Genomic DNA, 16,415 nt, shown 5'->3' with positions numbered 1-16,415 from the left:
AGAAGAAAAATCATCGCGCGATGTGGAAAATTTTATTTATACGCATGTACGAGCGTTATGACCGCTGTACGGTGATTGCGGCGTGGGATGGAAAAGTAGAAATATCGACGTTTTCACTGTGATCATATAACAGGTAGGACCTGAAAAAGAAAAACGCCCGGGAGGCAAATACGTGAAAAAAAAAGTATGCGAACGTTGTTGGCGAAAAAATGTGCGGAATTTTTTTGTCATTTTTATTTATGCATATTTCAAACCATTCGCCACTCCTCGACACCCTCTCCGAATCTAACATTTATATTTCATTTTCCATGTATCTAAGATACTTTTACTGTAGAACATCTTTCTATTTCGAATTAAAAAATAGCACAAAGTATACTAGAAAAAGTTTTAAACCGAAAAAGCAAATGTATTCTTTTGAACAAGAACTGTGAAAATCGATTCGATGTTCGTGGATATGAAAAGAAAAATCCGACTCTTTCGTATACTTCGTCGTTTTTACGTTTTCTGCATGAACGGCCTGAAGAATAAGTCAACCGTTTTTTTTTTTCCGCTCGGACGTAAAATCCGAGAATAGATGCAAAGCACTGTTTCATCCCCTACGATTCATTTTAGCTACTTCTTTCTCTTCGAACACAAGGAATAAAATAATAGAAAAACAGAGAAACGATTATACGTAAGTGGGGTGAAAAAGATATAGCCGTTAGTTATGGTAAAAAATCGGAGAAAATATTCAACACATGGATAAGAAACTGGGTCTTTATATATATATAATTTCTTATCTTTATCTTCGTATTTATTTCCTTTGATATCGCAAACATTTCCCTGTACGCGAACACGTTGATCCTTTGAAGTTGCGGCTTTAAACAGCAGCGTCATGAAGAACGGCGGTGAACTTGCAAGCACATATATTATATATATGAGGAGTTCCGTTCGAACTGAACCAACGTCTTACCCTCACTATTTTTGATTTTGTTCAAAATATTTCCTACAGTTGTTCTAACTCTGAAACGGTATCCTAAATTGTTTCACATTTTTCATTCAACTGGTTAACTATTTTTAAATATTGAGAGCGATGTTAAAAACGACATTTTTTGAAAATTTCAAACAATTCTGAACAACTGTATTTTCTTTTCAAAGCGTTTCAAGACCAGGCCCGTGATGGGCCGATTTGTATTTTCTATTAACTATTTTCCTATAATACTAAAAAAAATGGTACAAAAATCGGCTCATCATCGAGCTCGGTTTTAAAATGTTTATAATAGAAAATACAGTTTCGGAAAAAAGAAATCCTTTTCAGAATCACTGTATAAAAATACTTGAAAATAATCGAGCGGTTTAATAAAAAAATCTGAAAAAAAAAAAATTCGAGACACCGGTTCGGAGTTGGGAGAATTCCAGAAAATTTTTCTCAAAACAAAAATCAGTCACGGTGAGTTTCGGACGTTGTTCGGATTTGCATGGAATCCCCCGTATACTTCCACAGCCAGCATCCACTACCCTCGATAACTTTCCAGCTTTCCGTTGGCGATATAAGGGCTGCAGGTGTAAAAATTGCAGCCTGCAACTTTCTGAGATAAAAGTGCAAAAGGTGCTTGCGCATGGCGCTCCAGTGACTCTACGCGAACTGTTTTCGTGTCGTTTTTTACCTCCGGCAAAAGTTCAGCGGCTTTACTTATTTTTTTTATTTATTTATTTATTTATTTATTGTTTTTTTTATAAATTTCTTATTCCTTTCCACGCTTCCTGCACCTGTGCACACACAGTTCGACAAAGCCGAAACACGTTTGATAAAGTATCTACGGTTACGTGATACGCGAGTCGTAAGTTGGGAAAATCTCACCAATGTATCGGAAATACGTAATCCTGATACATATTTCAAAAAAAAAAAAAAAAAAAAAAAAAAACGCGTGCAGTAAAGTTTTCGCAGGTTTTCCGCGTACTTTCGTAAAGAATGCCACAATTGGGGAAGGGAAGGAGAAGACGGACGGGGACGATCCTTGACCGGAAAGCTTAAACGTTCGTACCTTCCTCACTTCTTCCCAAACCTTGAAGCTTTCGACCTTTTTTCGCTCACGATATCGTAAATAATAAAATTCCACGCACGGTTTGCTCATGCGGAATTTAAAATTTTCTCACTATCATTATTATTATTGTTATTATTGTTGTTGTTGTTGTTTTTATTCAATCATCCGAAACTGCAGGTAAATTTTGAGCGTTCGCATATTATAAAATATTTTCAATCCGAAGTTTATTACAGATCAAACGATTTTTCGATTTCGTTTTTGCAAAAAATAATTTAACTCAGTCAATAGTCGGGATTTTAAAGTTTCTGAGTTTTAGATGTCCTGAAGTGAAAATTTGTGCGTCGAGATATTAGAAAAAAAAAAACAAAAAAAACATTTATGCACGTATTTAAAAAAAAAAAAAAAAAACTGTCGCAATACTTTTATTTGTTTTGTTTGGTTTACCGTACGTTTGTGTAAAATGAGATTGAAAGTTCAAAGAACCGCGAGAAGTTGTTCAGCGAGTAGGAAGGAAGTCTCTGCGATACTCGGCAGCGACAAAGTTGACAGTAACTTTTTGAACGACGTCGCGAGGCCAAATATGGAAGTTTATTGTGACGTTATACAATCAAGTAGTCCTAATTAAATTTACCATATAAATATATGTATATATATATACTATCTATATCGTTATATCGAAATCCGCGCAATTCTCCGTCAGTTTACCAATAATGTTCCGGTAAACGTTCAAGAACGGAAAACCGCCGGCTGAGAGAACAACGAACTTCCAAGAGAGTGAGTGACTAGTTGACGTATCTGGAACACTGTTGCCTTTTCAAAGCACGAGTTAGCCACGTAGAGGTATCACACGTTTGGAACAGACAACGGATTCCTTATCATATCGTATTCTCAGAAAATTTTCGAAAATACGCTCTGCGTTATTATTATTATTATTATTATTATTATTATTATTATTATTATTATTATTATTATTATTATCATCATCGTCATCATCGTCATGACGTTGTAACTTTGCAAGGAAATAAAAAAAGAGAAGAGGAAAAAAAATCGGATGATACAAATTACGGGGAACGGAGTTCTCCTTATCTTTGGTAAATAAAAAATAAAAAATAATAAAAAAAAAAAGAAAATTCGTTGACTCGCTGAATCGTACGGTTGAAATTATACTTGAAAAATCGAGTTGCGAACACGAGGCTTTTGCGATTTTATCACTGACTTGGCCAAGTTCGTCACAGCCTAAATTTTTTGCAGGATTTTCGAATCGATGTATCGCGTTGTCGGGTGAATAAGGGAGAAAATTTTACTTGAGAACTAATCGGTAAAGGAGGAATCGTTTCAATACATTTTATACATTAATCAGGCTAAAGTTAGCAACGTTTATTGTAATGATGCATTTTTATAAAAAAAATTTGTCATCTCACAACTTTAAAAAGGATTATCTGAAATTTGGAAAACCGTTGATAAATCATGGATATGATCACGTTTCGTAAATTTAATTTCTTGAGTTATTTTAATGGTGCAAAATAGTGATTTTTTTTTCGACGTTTCTTCGATACGGTAACGTTACTAACTTCAACCTCGTGTAAATTATAAAAAAAAAAATTCAACTATCGAATATTCAATAACGAACGTCTCCACGTACACAGTTATTACATACTGTAGGCTTTTCGACACGCACGATTAATTTTCGTTCACAAAATCGTCCTCTCCATTAACCTCGATCTTCTCGTCTATACTATACATATATGTGAACCTAAAATGAGCTTCTACACGCACACTGCAAAGTACAATGACGATATTTTGTCTGTGAACAACGTAACGGTACGTTGCTTTGGTACAAAATAGAGAGAGAGAGAGAGAGAGAGAGAGTTGAATGAAAATCCTATTGCCGAGGAAGGGGGAAAAGATACTGCCGCGAGAGCATTGGAAATTGCAATAGCCGCCAAAGCTCATTGATCAACGTTCAATTCATTCGAGTTGATGGGAACCATCCATCGATCCTTTCACCGGACTTCATACAACCGTATCGAATTATTTCCCCCCCGCGCGAGCTGTTTTGTATTACCTATATAAATTGTTACGTTCCGGTTCTTCATCCCTTCGTGCTGCAGTGGCGGTGGTTTGAAATTTGCGTCCGAAAATTTTGCCGGATGATTTTCGATCATATATCGCAAGGTTTTTTGATCTCGCGTTGACGAAATTAAAAAAAAAAAAAAAAAAAACGAAGGAATTATTCACCGACCTGTAAGACTTCCGCGAATCTCTAAAACTCTGAATCGATCTTGATTTCACTTGTATATAAACAGATGATGTGAAAATTAAACTTATCGTTGGTGTATCGTAAATCATTCCGAACGGATACCTCGATATCTCTCTCACGAAGTTCCACGCATACGGTGGAAAGACGGGAATCGATCCGAAGATGGAATGCCAGTTTTCTGGGCTTCGGAATAGCGGCTGCGATCAAATCCCGGGATCCCTGGATCGCCGAAACTCGAAAGACGAGGAGAAAAATCTTGCGACGTCCTTTCCGAATATCGTCATTTTCAAAGAGGCCATTGACTGCGGACTTGAGCGAATGATGCCGGTCACTTCAGGGTTAGACGAGAAGGAAGTGTTACACCCGAAGGGATTCACGTCCCGTGAAATTTGTTTCTGCGATGGGTTCAACCGATACCCTATAATACACACCGTAGTCCGGGTGGGCACGTGTCCGGACGGGTCAGGAACAGTAGTCGAAGCAGCGAGATCGTATCTGTATCCGCGTTGTGCGATATGGTAAAACGAGCAACGGTGAACGCCTCCGCCATAACGTCGAGCGTCGGTTTAAACGGATCGCCGTTTCCTTTTACAGTTCGAACAGAACCAAAGACCGTCTCACCGCGCCGGTGGAACGGAATTATTGCGTGGTACGTTGCTCCGAATTTTCGAACCAACGACGAAGTATAAACCAAAAGAGAAGAGACGGAAGTAGAATTTATCGACAGATTCGTGTCTTTTCCGGCACATCGATTTCCGCATCCTGCAGAATTGTCCGCTCATTCGAAATCCGGAATGGTATTGGTGGACCACCGAAAAGCTCGAGGATAATTAAGGACCCTGTTGAGAAAGAAAGGAGCGAAAAAGAAGGATCCTCGAGTATCGCGGAATTCGAAAATGCAACTCTCCTTGCAGTCCAGTTATCTATCCTCCTTAGCTTCGGACGTACTCGGGGTGTATCATTGGTTTTTCGTTTTTAGATGCTTTATTTAACGGGACTCGTTACTCTTCGTTGTTGAACCTTGCGTTTGCATTTCTCGGTCGGACCCGTCATTTGTTCCGGCGGGCTGGTCTTCCAAACGTTGCTTAAGTAATTCTCCTGCACGCGGTATTATTTTGCCGTTAATTCTTTTCCCCGAATTTTTCAAGACGCTGTCCAATCACCCCCAAAGTTGCCGAGTGCGAGAAATTACTTTCTAAATACTGCGTATAAAAGGGGATTTTTCTTATCCCTTAGGATATAAGATTTACAATGTGCCAAAAGCACGCTGTTCGGAAAAAAATCTTACCTCGTCTATAAAAAAAAAAATTGAAATCCTAACGCAAAAGAAAGTTTAAAAACTTGCGGGTTGCGTTAGAATTTTATCGACTCAGGGACGGAATGTCGGCGAGTTTAAGAGACCGTTTCTGCATAGTTGGAAAGCGTTGGTCCCCGATGGTATTTTTCAACCTAGCTCGCTGTACGGTATCCTCCCAGAATTTCCTCTTTCTTCCCTCTCTGATATATCGGTATTTTCTATATTATACCACTTTCCCCGCTATACATATATGGTACATACCTACATGGTATATATGTGTGTGTGTGTGTGTGTGTCTATATATGTATATATATATGTAGGCGTTAGAAACTCCTTGTACCCGGTTGCCGCAACATTCTTCGAGCTTGCTGCGACATCGGGTAGAGCCCGTAGGGTACAATAGCTGTGTAAGTTATACACCCGCGTCTTCCTCCCTTTCTCCTCTCCGTTCCTTTTCTCTCTTATGCTCTATCGCACACACCGGAACGAAGAGATATTTTCATTCTCTTCCGTGTAAGTCTAGACTCCCGACCGCAGTGTCGCGGTTGATATCATCGAAAATCGTGGCCAATTCGAATCGAACGAATAAATACAGATCATTGGCTGGTATTTTTTATCCATATTTACGTAGGTACTTTAGTACTGAGTTATTTCGTGAAAATTTTACGCAGACAATTCAACACAGGTAAAGTAAATTTGCCTGTATTTATACAATTCATAATAAAATTAACTAAAATTCGTCTGCAACTTGTGCAATTCATAATACGTTTTACCGAATTCATCCTGCAGTTTGACAAGCGGGAATACGTTTGTGTAAAATTCAATTTGAATTGCATAGATGCAGGCGGATTTTAAAAAAATGTATTACGAATTGCATAAATGCAGGCGGATTTTGATAAAATATATTATAAATTGCATATATGCAGGCGGATTTCGGAAAAATGTATGACGGATTGCATAGCTACAGGCGGATCTATCCTATATCAATTTACTTACGTGACACTTCGGCAAAAATAACCCAGCAATTGCACGATGAGCACGCCGTTTCATAAGCCCCCCTTTGAAGACTTGATGCTCGTATAATTCATCTCATTGGAGGAAACGACTCCGGGTAGTTTTTGGGCGACAGGTGATACATAAGCAAATATACATATAAATGAATAAATATGGTTGCGGCGATAGCAACGAGCTCGGTTCTGAGCTCGCCCGTTCTCCGCGTCACTTGGTTCGTTTGAGTCGGAAACGAAGACTAATAGCCCCCGAACCGCGCAGGTACTCGAGATTGTGTGAGACTTACTCTAGGTGCGCGGTACTGGAAAGGGGTTAATTGGCTTTTCCGCGTACATGCGGTGCGACGTGGAAGAGAAAAGCTGCACCGGCTTACCGCTCCTTCCTCTCACAGAGCTTTGCGTGCTCCGATATTCATGGATATTTATACCGGCTGTGAAGACGACGATGCCGATGCATTTTAATCTTGTTTAAGAATCCACGTGACAGAGGGTCGAGCCAAAAGTGTTGAAACGAAAACGTCCCAACGCGGTACAAGTTCAAAAAGTCTCACTCAAGCTAATCTTGTTGCTAATTTTTTTGCTGCATCACTTTTTTTGTCATATTTTAATTACGACATTTTTTTTTAAATTAAACAATTCCAAAACATCGCGAAATTCTCAGCGTTCACTTTGTTCGATAATACCTTGATAGTTTAACTATTTTTACTCTCGGCAAAGAGTTTTTATCCCTGAAACTCTACACCTGCGGGGCCTATATATAAGCTTTAATATCGTGCCGTCATTCTCCGCGCGTTCTGGTCTGAGCTCTCCGTAGTTTCCTCTCTAGAGTTTAAACTGCGTAACTGCTGCTGCACGAGAACTCGGCTCGCGAGCTATTACTGCATTCGCAGAGTATAAGCAAGCGCAGCTGAATTGCATATCGCATTTGGTACGAAGTCTCCGACTTTTAAGCTCACCTTTCGGTCACTCGCAAACTTTACTACGAATATATCATATCTACGAAAATTCGCGACCAAAAGCTTGCGTACTGTGTTACAAAGCGCAGGTCGATAAAAACACACACACACAAAAAAAATGAAAAAAACGATGGTTTGTTTAGCAACAAGTAACTTGATTGTGAATTTTTCTTCTGTTACAGCTCGACGACTGAACGAATACATACGCCACTACGAACCCCTGTCGTATTCGACCGAAGATGTTCACCGAGCTCATCTCAGGGCTAAGAGATCCGTCGCGCAGGATAATCCAGTGATATTTAAATTTCGCGCTCACGGTAGAGACTTTCATATAAGATTAAAAAGAGACATAACAACGTTTAGCAATAACTTAGTTATACTGGGACCCTCCGGCGAAGAGGAGGACCTCGACACGTCCCACATTTACCACGGTCACATACTGGGTGAGTACTTTATTCAATGCATCCCTTCGATATTGCGCAATTTCTTTACAGAAGAGCGGAAAATATACATATTTATGTATAAAGGCAAGGTTTTGTCAAAATATGAGCGTTTTACGTTGAATTTTTTTAAATTTATCAAGTATCGTGAATAAATTCTTCTGTTTTTTTTTTATTATTACTTCTTACCTCGCAAAGAAGACCCAGATTTGTGACATCAAGTCTAGAGTTCATCTCAAAGAAGCGTATCTGACGAGTTTTTCATTATTAATTCAATCTTATAAAATAGTTATAATTCAATACGAACATTCAATTTAGGAGGGTAAGATTCACGGATGATATATCGTTGTCTTATGGATCGTGATCTTTGGGTCGAATATAAATTTCAGAAAATAAATAATAATTGAAGTGCTACGACGCGTTTATTCGCGAATTCAAAAAAAAAAAAAGAATGTGAAATAAAAAGCGAAATACCAAATGAGCGCGATTTTCCACGTAACGTAGAACGCTCATCTTTTCACAGAATCTTTCTTTTAATCTAAACAAACTTTTCAGGATGTGCCAAATTGAAAAATCGTAAATTGTATTTAAAAAAAAAAATATGGAAAGGTATCGTCGAGAATGTTTTTTCGGGTTTCATTTTTTAAACCCTTCAATTTTTCCCGCAGCATTTTTCTTGTACCCCCAAATTATAACGAAAATGGATATTTCGCTCCTCTAAAGTTACACTCTAGTCTACATTTTGCATCGCTGCGTGCTGTTTCTCCATCTCCTCCTCGTTCTTCTTTGCCTTTACCAAAAAAAAAAAAAGTGAACAAAAAATAAAAACGAACGAATTTACTTTAGAACTTTAATTAGCGAGGCTTATTAAATCCCGCAGAGACACTCACCCTCTCTTTAATAATATGATGTGCCAAGGGATTAAATTAATTTTCGAGTTAAAAATAAGTCGGTTTCAGGTATAATGTAGGCAGGTACAACCAAAAGAAGAAAAGAAGAATAAGTAAGAGAAAAAAAAAATGAAATAGAATGAATTTACATGTTGTGAAATTTCAAACTTTGTTACAAATTTATGTCTTGTACAAACAATTATTATGATTATTGTAATCCCGCGATCTAATTACTCGTTTGAACGCTAATTGCGAGAGAAGAAATTTTATGGCTATGACAGGGTGGTTGAAAATTGTTTTCATTTTTTTTTTTTTTTATTTTGAATTCAAACGTGATTTTTTAATTTCCGGACATGAGATTGACGGCAGAAAGTTGGCACAACTCGACGTAATTCTCGGTATTTTTGAAATTTATGCTTTTCCACTTGCATCCGTAGAGGATCCGGTGGCTGAAAACTGAGCTTCCGTTTATCGGTCAAAACCGGATTCAAAGCCGGCTGCAACTCTGCGCAACGGTTATTCGTCGAAAAATAATAAGGATGATAATATAATAATAAGAAAAAAAAAAAAACACTAAACGCGTCCATAGTTTGAAAATTGAATAAAAATGAAAGTTTGCAAAGCTCGCCGTCGGTTTATCCATTCACACGATGCCATGGGTGAAAAGATTTCCTAACTACTGAAACGTGGTATCCAAAATTATTCAAATTATACCGAAGCTGAGAAATGTAATTTTCAATTTTCACTTAAACTTACTTGACTGAGTTTAAACATTGAATTTCGAGTCTTACGTCGGTTTTACGTATCGTTATACCGCGGCTGGGAAAAGAGAAAAGAGAAGAGGAATGAAAAATGAGGGATCGGATGTTTTACCCATGCACTACACCCTCTGATCCTCACTTATCGCTAGCGTAAACCCAGTTTAATTTCCGTCTCTCGAAAGTCCTTCCTCAACCGTTCTTAGCTGTGTTGCACGGATCGTATCGCCGCTGCAAAACCGCAAAAGCTAACCGCATTTCAACCCCGCGGCTTTGTTCCGATGGTTTATCTCCTGGATATCAGTACATAGCAGCCATTGCTTACAGAACTGTGTCTAATTTCAGACGAACGAAACGCGGAATCAAAAATTCATGTAACGAGCTGCAGGAGACGTCCCTTTTTTTTCTTTTTTTTTTTTTAATTTTGATAACGCGAATCGACCATATTTTTCAAACTTGAAGTAAATTCGAATCGTCGTTTTATTCGTATGTGGTTTTTCCGACATCAGGATCCTTCAGGATTTAACCATTCAACGCTAGGAAATGTATGAATAATACGTTAAAATTTAAACTTTGCACTTGGGAATAAAATGTACGATAATTGAACGCCGGATCTTTCATAGAGAAGGCAAATCGAACGGATGAAAAAGAAAAAGTCGCGTCGTACGAATTAAATCGAGAACGAATAGAATATGAAATGATTAAGTATGTAAAGAAACTTGTGTACAGAAATTTCGCGACTCGTTTGAAACGGCGAGTTTTCTAATTTAATACCGATTGCAAAACGACAAGGTCGTCATTTTCTTTTCGATTCAATTACTCCGCTCAATTTCATTTCAATTGCGTCGTCATTTTTCGCTTGCAAAAAGCTCCACATACATATATATGTATAACTAAAAACCGAAACAAAAGTAAAAAAAAAAAAAAAAAACAACAATCGACGTATAATATCATAAAGCTGTGAATTAAAAGAACTTTACTGACTTTTTATGTACAAAAAAAAAAACAACAAAATAATGAGGAAAAAAGTAAATAAATAAATGATACCAATCAACGTAAGTATTACGTATATAATTACGTGAATGAATTTTTGTTAACTAAATAGATCACCCGCTCTACACCGTGTTTCGTACCTTGTATACCCTTTTTGGGTGCCAACACAACGAAACACGGGTTGCGTGGCTCGTTTATTTGGGTAAAAGTGGGATGCGCAAGGTTCAAAGGAAAGTGATGGCACGCCTCTCCAGTTTTCAAACAAATACACGAGCCTGCCGTTACGGCATCAAGCTGACTAGCTACCGTCCATTAAACCATACCATAAACCCTTTTCCCTCGAAACGTAGAAGTCGGAATAAATTTGAGGCAGTCAAAACTAACGCCAGAATGCAGCGGGAACATCCCTCGACGATAATGGCACAACGCAACGTTGTACGATGCGAGGGATGATTAATTTTCAACAAAATTAATAACCCCGTACCAGAATTACGAGGGATGTACGCATATATACGTATATGTAGCGCATTATTTATCTGTATTTCAAAGACTCGGTAATAACCGTCTAGTCACTGCTCAGGTTGTTGCGTTAAGAATCAGAGAATAATATTTGCTACCCCAGGCACAAATCTTTGTTTTATATATGTGTGTGTATATACATATATACACTTTTCATTCATTCCCTGCTTCAGAGAATTCAAATTAACAAGATTCTATGAATATTTCAAGCTACTTTCGGCCGATCTCTTTATAAAACGATATTATTATCAGCCTCGTGAGCTTTTACCCATCTGGATGACAGAGAAAAACGAGACGACGTTAAAGTTGAAAACGAACTGTGACAAGGATAATTCGTATTTTCAATTTTATGTCTTAACGATTGTTTCGGCTCGTTAATTTTTGTACAATGAAATAATCGAAATAAAAAAAGCTCTGTCCAAGTATTCAAGTAATTCATTTTTACTTTTAAACTGATATATATATATATATATATATATCAGCGTGCAGCAATAATTTATAATTGAAAATTGAAAACCTGAGCACAGGTTTACCTTCTTTATTTCGCACTCTCTCTCCCTCTTTTTTTACATGTTTCTAACAAAGACGAAGGGTGAGATTTTTGCCGTTATATTTCGACAGGAGAAGCTGAGAGCCACGTGTTCGGGAGCATCAGCAACGGAGTCTTCCACGGTAAAATCGTTTCGCCTCGAGGTGGTGCGTGGTACGTTGAAAAGGCGCATCACTACTTCCCGCCACACGAAGTAAACGAGACACATCACTCGGTCATTTATCACGAGGACGACGTGATCGATCCATTCGCTGATATACGCGAAGGTAAGAAATCACCTAGTTTCTGTTACCCGTTTCCCATCAATTCCGCATGCAGTTGCATGCACTGAGAAAAAGTTCATTCGTCAGAGTAACTAGAAAATTTGAGTGAAACAGGTATCGTTAACAAAAACTGTTCGAATATTGTTGACGATAGATTTTCCGGTAACAGCTAAAAAACTAATTTCCATTTTCTATTGTGGTGAAAAATGAAAATAGTTACGGACTGAGCGGTAAACGGAAATAAAAATTTCTCTCGGTGTATTAGTCGTAAATCAATTAGCTACGATACTTTCAATGTTTAATTGTATTTTCTCGTTATTCGGAAAACTTTTTGTCATATTCATTTACAAAAAGCACACGAATATACAGCTTTTTCATTTCGCATCATGGTTACGTGAAATAGAAAACGATGGTACGATGACGAAATGAATGTGATTATAATGATAGGAACGGTAATTGTCTGCATGAAAATGACCCTCTATAACCGGCTGCAAGCTCCCTGCTTTTAGTAATAATGTGAAATAACACATACATGTTGTGTGTGTGTGTGTGTGTGTGTGTGTTGTACATACTTTGCGTGCGCGTAAAATACAGAGAGTGTGCACTTCGTGGCGGGGCGAGGAACTCCATTTGCGTGAAAGCATGTGTGTTGTGCTTTATATCTTATTATTCGTGTTTAAGGGCTGTTTCGCCTTTCAGTAGTTGAGTATAAGGGAAAAAAAATGTTCTCCGGGTTAGGTGTGTGAAATAATTTTTGACTTACTCGTCAGTGGTCGGCAAAGTCGATTACCAAAAGTTTCCGTACACCTACGATATTTCAAACTGTAATTACGTAACGTAAGCAAATTTTTCTTTCTTCATCTTTTATTTTCATTTTTAACGTTATTGTAAACTCGGGTGAAATTGCTGTACTAAAATTTCGTCAAACTTATCGTGCTCGACGTATCGTTGCTCTTTATTTAACAACGTCGATTTTGCAAAGTAACGAGTGGCTTATATAATATTGCAAGTCGTACGCAGTTATACGCATACTGTGCGACATTACGCGTACGCGAAGCTTTTCCACCTCTTTCTCTCATTCTTCTCCCAGCCTCCGTTCATTTATATACGCCATTTTGCAACGCGCGTATATAAAGTGCCGCATACCACGTGTGGTGTGCTTACATATGCATACAAGTATACCAACTATTCTCTATTTATCACGCTGTCCTCTCGTATATCTAACCGCGAAGCTTTTGTTTGCCGACCGAATACCTTCACGCTAGATTATAATGCATTTATACCTGCATGAATCTGAAGAACGGAATTAACCAGGAATTTCATCCCGTTATCGCGGTACCAGGATTTGGGGTTGTTTTTTTGTTTTTTTTTTTTTTCATTCTTTTTTCTTTTTTGTGATTCTTCCATTCGTGCATAGTTTCAGTCTTTTACTAATGTCTATCCGAATAGTATTCAAAACCAGGTCAAGTCACCGAAGAAACGAATTATGGAAGTTTTCCATTTTCCGCGGGATAAAGACACGGGACTTGTTAACGAGGTTTAAGTTAGTAACGATTTAGGAAAAATCGTTAATTCCATCTTTAGGATTGTTTGAAATTCAGCATAGTAAATCCAAATCCGAAATGTCCGTTCAATCCGATTACCCGGAGCTTCGTTTCACCCTAAGCTCGCTTCTTCGTGCCAATTAATAGCGCAGATATCTTCAGGTCGCAAACCGTACAATGACTCAGACATTTGTTCGCGTCCTTGTCCTCGATACAATTTTTGTTATTTTTTTTATTTCTTCATTCTTCTCGTCACTCCCTGTCACACGAGGGTATGAATTTAGGTTTCGTCGTTGCTTTTGTCGACCAAAGTGCGAAACTTTGAAGCCTGTTACGTATCGATCTACCCTGCATACCGTAAGCGAGTCTGTCGTCCTGTGTACCAACCTACCAATGAAGCAACCGTAAAACAACGGACCCAAACCATCAACCAACTAACCGGCGAACCAAACCGACCACCACGCCTCTTCTGCGTATGTACTTCTGCCCCTGCGGTTTCTGCGAAGTCCCAGATTCCCATTCTCTCTCTCTCCCTCACACACTTTTTCTCTCACTTTCTCATTCTCTCCTTTTGTACACCGCTGGGATTCATCTCGGCAAATAGACTGCTGCTGCTGCTGCTGAACTGTCCGTCTTACAATTAACTTGAGTTTATAGCTGGTGCAAATGGACTGACGGACTGGCCTTAGACGGTGTCCCAACTTTCTCGTCTGTCATTTAATACTTGACAGTTGAATTCTGCTTTGTTCGAATATTAACGCAATTTCAACTGTATATCAGCGCTGTTTATTTCGCATTTGTACGTCTGCGTTTGTGTGTATGTGTTATTTGAGTATTTTTATCGCAAGAGATGGATTTTTTTTCCGAGTTACTTTTACGGAGATAGTAACCCTCGATACTGCGTCTTTCATCCATCGAACGACTCGACGGAGTCTTTTTGCGGTCCACTTTCGAACAATCATTTTTATTATAGCACCGGTGCGGAAACCGAGATAAGCGATGCATTACCACCGCCATAAACGGAAAAGGCCCCGTTCAAATCACCGCGCAATCAGTTAACAGTTAATCGGGTGACAAAGTTTCTGTTTCATTCCCTGAGCAAAAAAAAAAGAAAAAAACGTACAAAACGTACACTGTACAGCATTTTGTTAGGACCGTGAGAGAAATCATTTTAGAAATAGATTTCTGTTCGATAATAATTCTTGTGATGAAAAACTTTGGAGGATTACAGGGCAAACACTTTTCTATACAGTGGGTGATTTTTATTTGTGGTAAAATCACGAGTAGAGAACTAGACGCTACGTGACTTGCGAAAAATTTTGGAAAAGACGCAACAAAGACGAAGAAGAAGAAGAAGCTAAGCTAGATTTGTCTCGAGTCTGTTTGCCGACCGCGTTTCTTGGATATTCGAGGATATTTGCCTGCGAACAATATGAGAACCTTTATACTAACCCAAAAACGAAACCGTGAACTCGCTCGGTTTCGAAACAACCCTCCGGCATACCATTGCCGAATTTTTTCCTCCTTGCGGTGGCTTTGACTTTTTCTCTTCTAAGCACGTACTTTTCAAAGGGGTACACAGCGACGGGGCTCGAGTCTTCGGGTATAACACGATAAGTATAAAAATCGCGCTGTTTGTGTTTTGGCGTAGTTTTAGGATTGCAAATTTTAGTCACGAGGTCTTCATATAGCTGACGTGACCGAATTTCCAACAAAATTATATTTCGTTGTATGTATATATATATATGTATATACGTATAGAGGTTTGTACCACCGCCTCGCTTTGAGACGAAGAAACCAATTCTCAAACTCTCGAATAACTTTTCTATACGTACATACACGTAATATAAGGTACGTTTTTTATCTCGAATTTCGATCGATCGTTTTCATCTCGTTTTACATTTACCGGAATTTTCTGCCGCGGTGCAGGAAACGAAAATCAAATAATAATATTCGTATTAATTATTCTATTATCATTCTGGTAATTTCAATTTGAAATAACTTCACGCAAGAAGTGGATAAATATTGGGAATTTATATATTCACAACAAATTATTCAATTCGATTGAAGTTTTATTTTATACAAAAGTACGTAGATCGAGTTTAGATAGTTTGAATATTTTGTTTCTCATTAGAATAAATTAATATGAAGCCTCGTCATGAACAATAACGTAAAACATTTCTCTCCGTTTGATGTTTTACGGTGCTCACGATTATTCAAATACGGTTCACCCGATTTATTTCAAATTTGAAAACAGCAATCCTATTTTTCAGATGAAAAAAAAAAAACTCTGATATAATTGAATAATTATTTGACGAGGTATTAATTCCCAATATTAGCGCACGTTTTTTTGCATACATACACAAGCTCTTGATATACTCGCACTTCGCTGTCGATATGCGAGGGTGAAAACCATCCTAAAATCCAAATATATATAGAAAGCGTCTCGCATCTGCCCACCTTTCATGGTCGCCTAAAGAATGCAGAGCCGCATCGAGTGGGAAATCGAATGAAAAGCGATATCTAGGGACGGGGTTGAATTTCCGAAATTCCACCTAATGTCGAATTTATTTTATGGCTAGACTTGAAGTGAAGAAATGAAATTTTGGAGAAACGCCAAGGTTTCGAATGGTCGGAAATTTGACGGGTCAAAGTTCCGAAATGCAAGATTCTGAAAATTCAAGTCACGATTGAGCAATGTTTGCGACAGAGTAAAATTACGAAAATTATAATATACTCGCACAGCGTAAATTTCGCAACCAATGCGTGTGAAAAATCAAAATGATCAGGATTCCAAACGTGAAAATATCGAAAATCCAAAAGAAAGCAAGATCAAAGCGATGCAATTTCATCAAGCCAGAAATTTACCGAACTGAAAATCTTCGATCATTCGAAATTTCGATGTTTCAGA

General features: G+C 38.1%; 1 protein-coding gene across 2 annotated transcripts in view; it reads left to right on the top strand.

Moving 5' to 3' along the window:
• Positions 1-16,415, top strand: part of LOC124302293 (disintegrin and metalloproteinase domain-containing protein 10) — a 104,114-nt gene that overhangs the window by 76,251 nt on the left and 11,448 nt on the right. For both annotated transcript variants that reach the window (XM_046758286.1, XM_046758285.1), the window contains exons 2-3: positions 7,730-7,990; positions 11,769-11,963. In XM_046758286.1, the coding sequence (XP_046614242.1) occupies positions 7,730-7,990; positions 11,769-11,963 (456 nt within the window). The remainder of the gene's footprint in view (positions 1-7,729; positions 7,991-11,768; positions 11,964-16,415) is intronic.

The sequence above is a fragment of the Neodiprion virginianus genome, chromosome 4, assembly GCF_021901495.1.
Source record: "Neodiprion virginianus isolate iyNeoVirg1 chromosome 4, iyNeoVirg1.1, whole genome shotgun sequence".
In the NCBI taxonomy this organism is placed as follows: domain Eukaryota; kingdom Metazoa; phylum Arthropoda; class Insecta; order Hymenoptera; family Diprionidae; genus Neodiprion; species Neodiprion virginianus.
The sequence above is the reverse complement of the archived record's forward strand: the minus strand, read 5'-3'. Positions and strand labels throughout refer to the sequence as shown.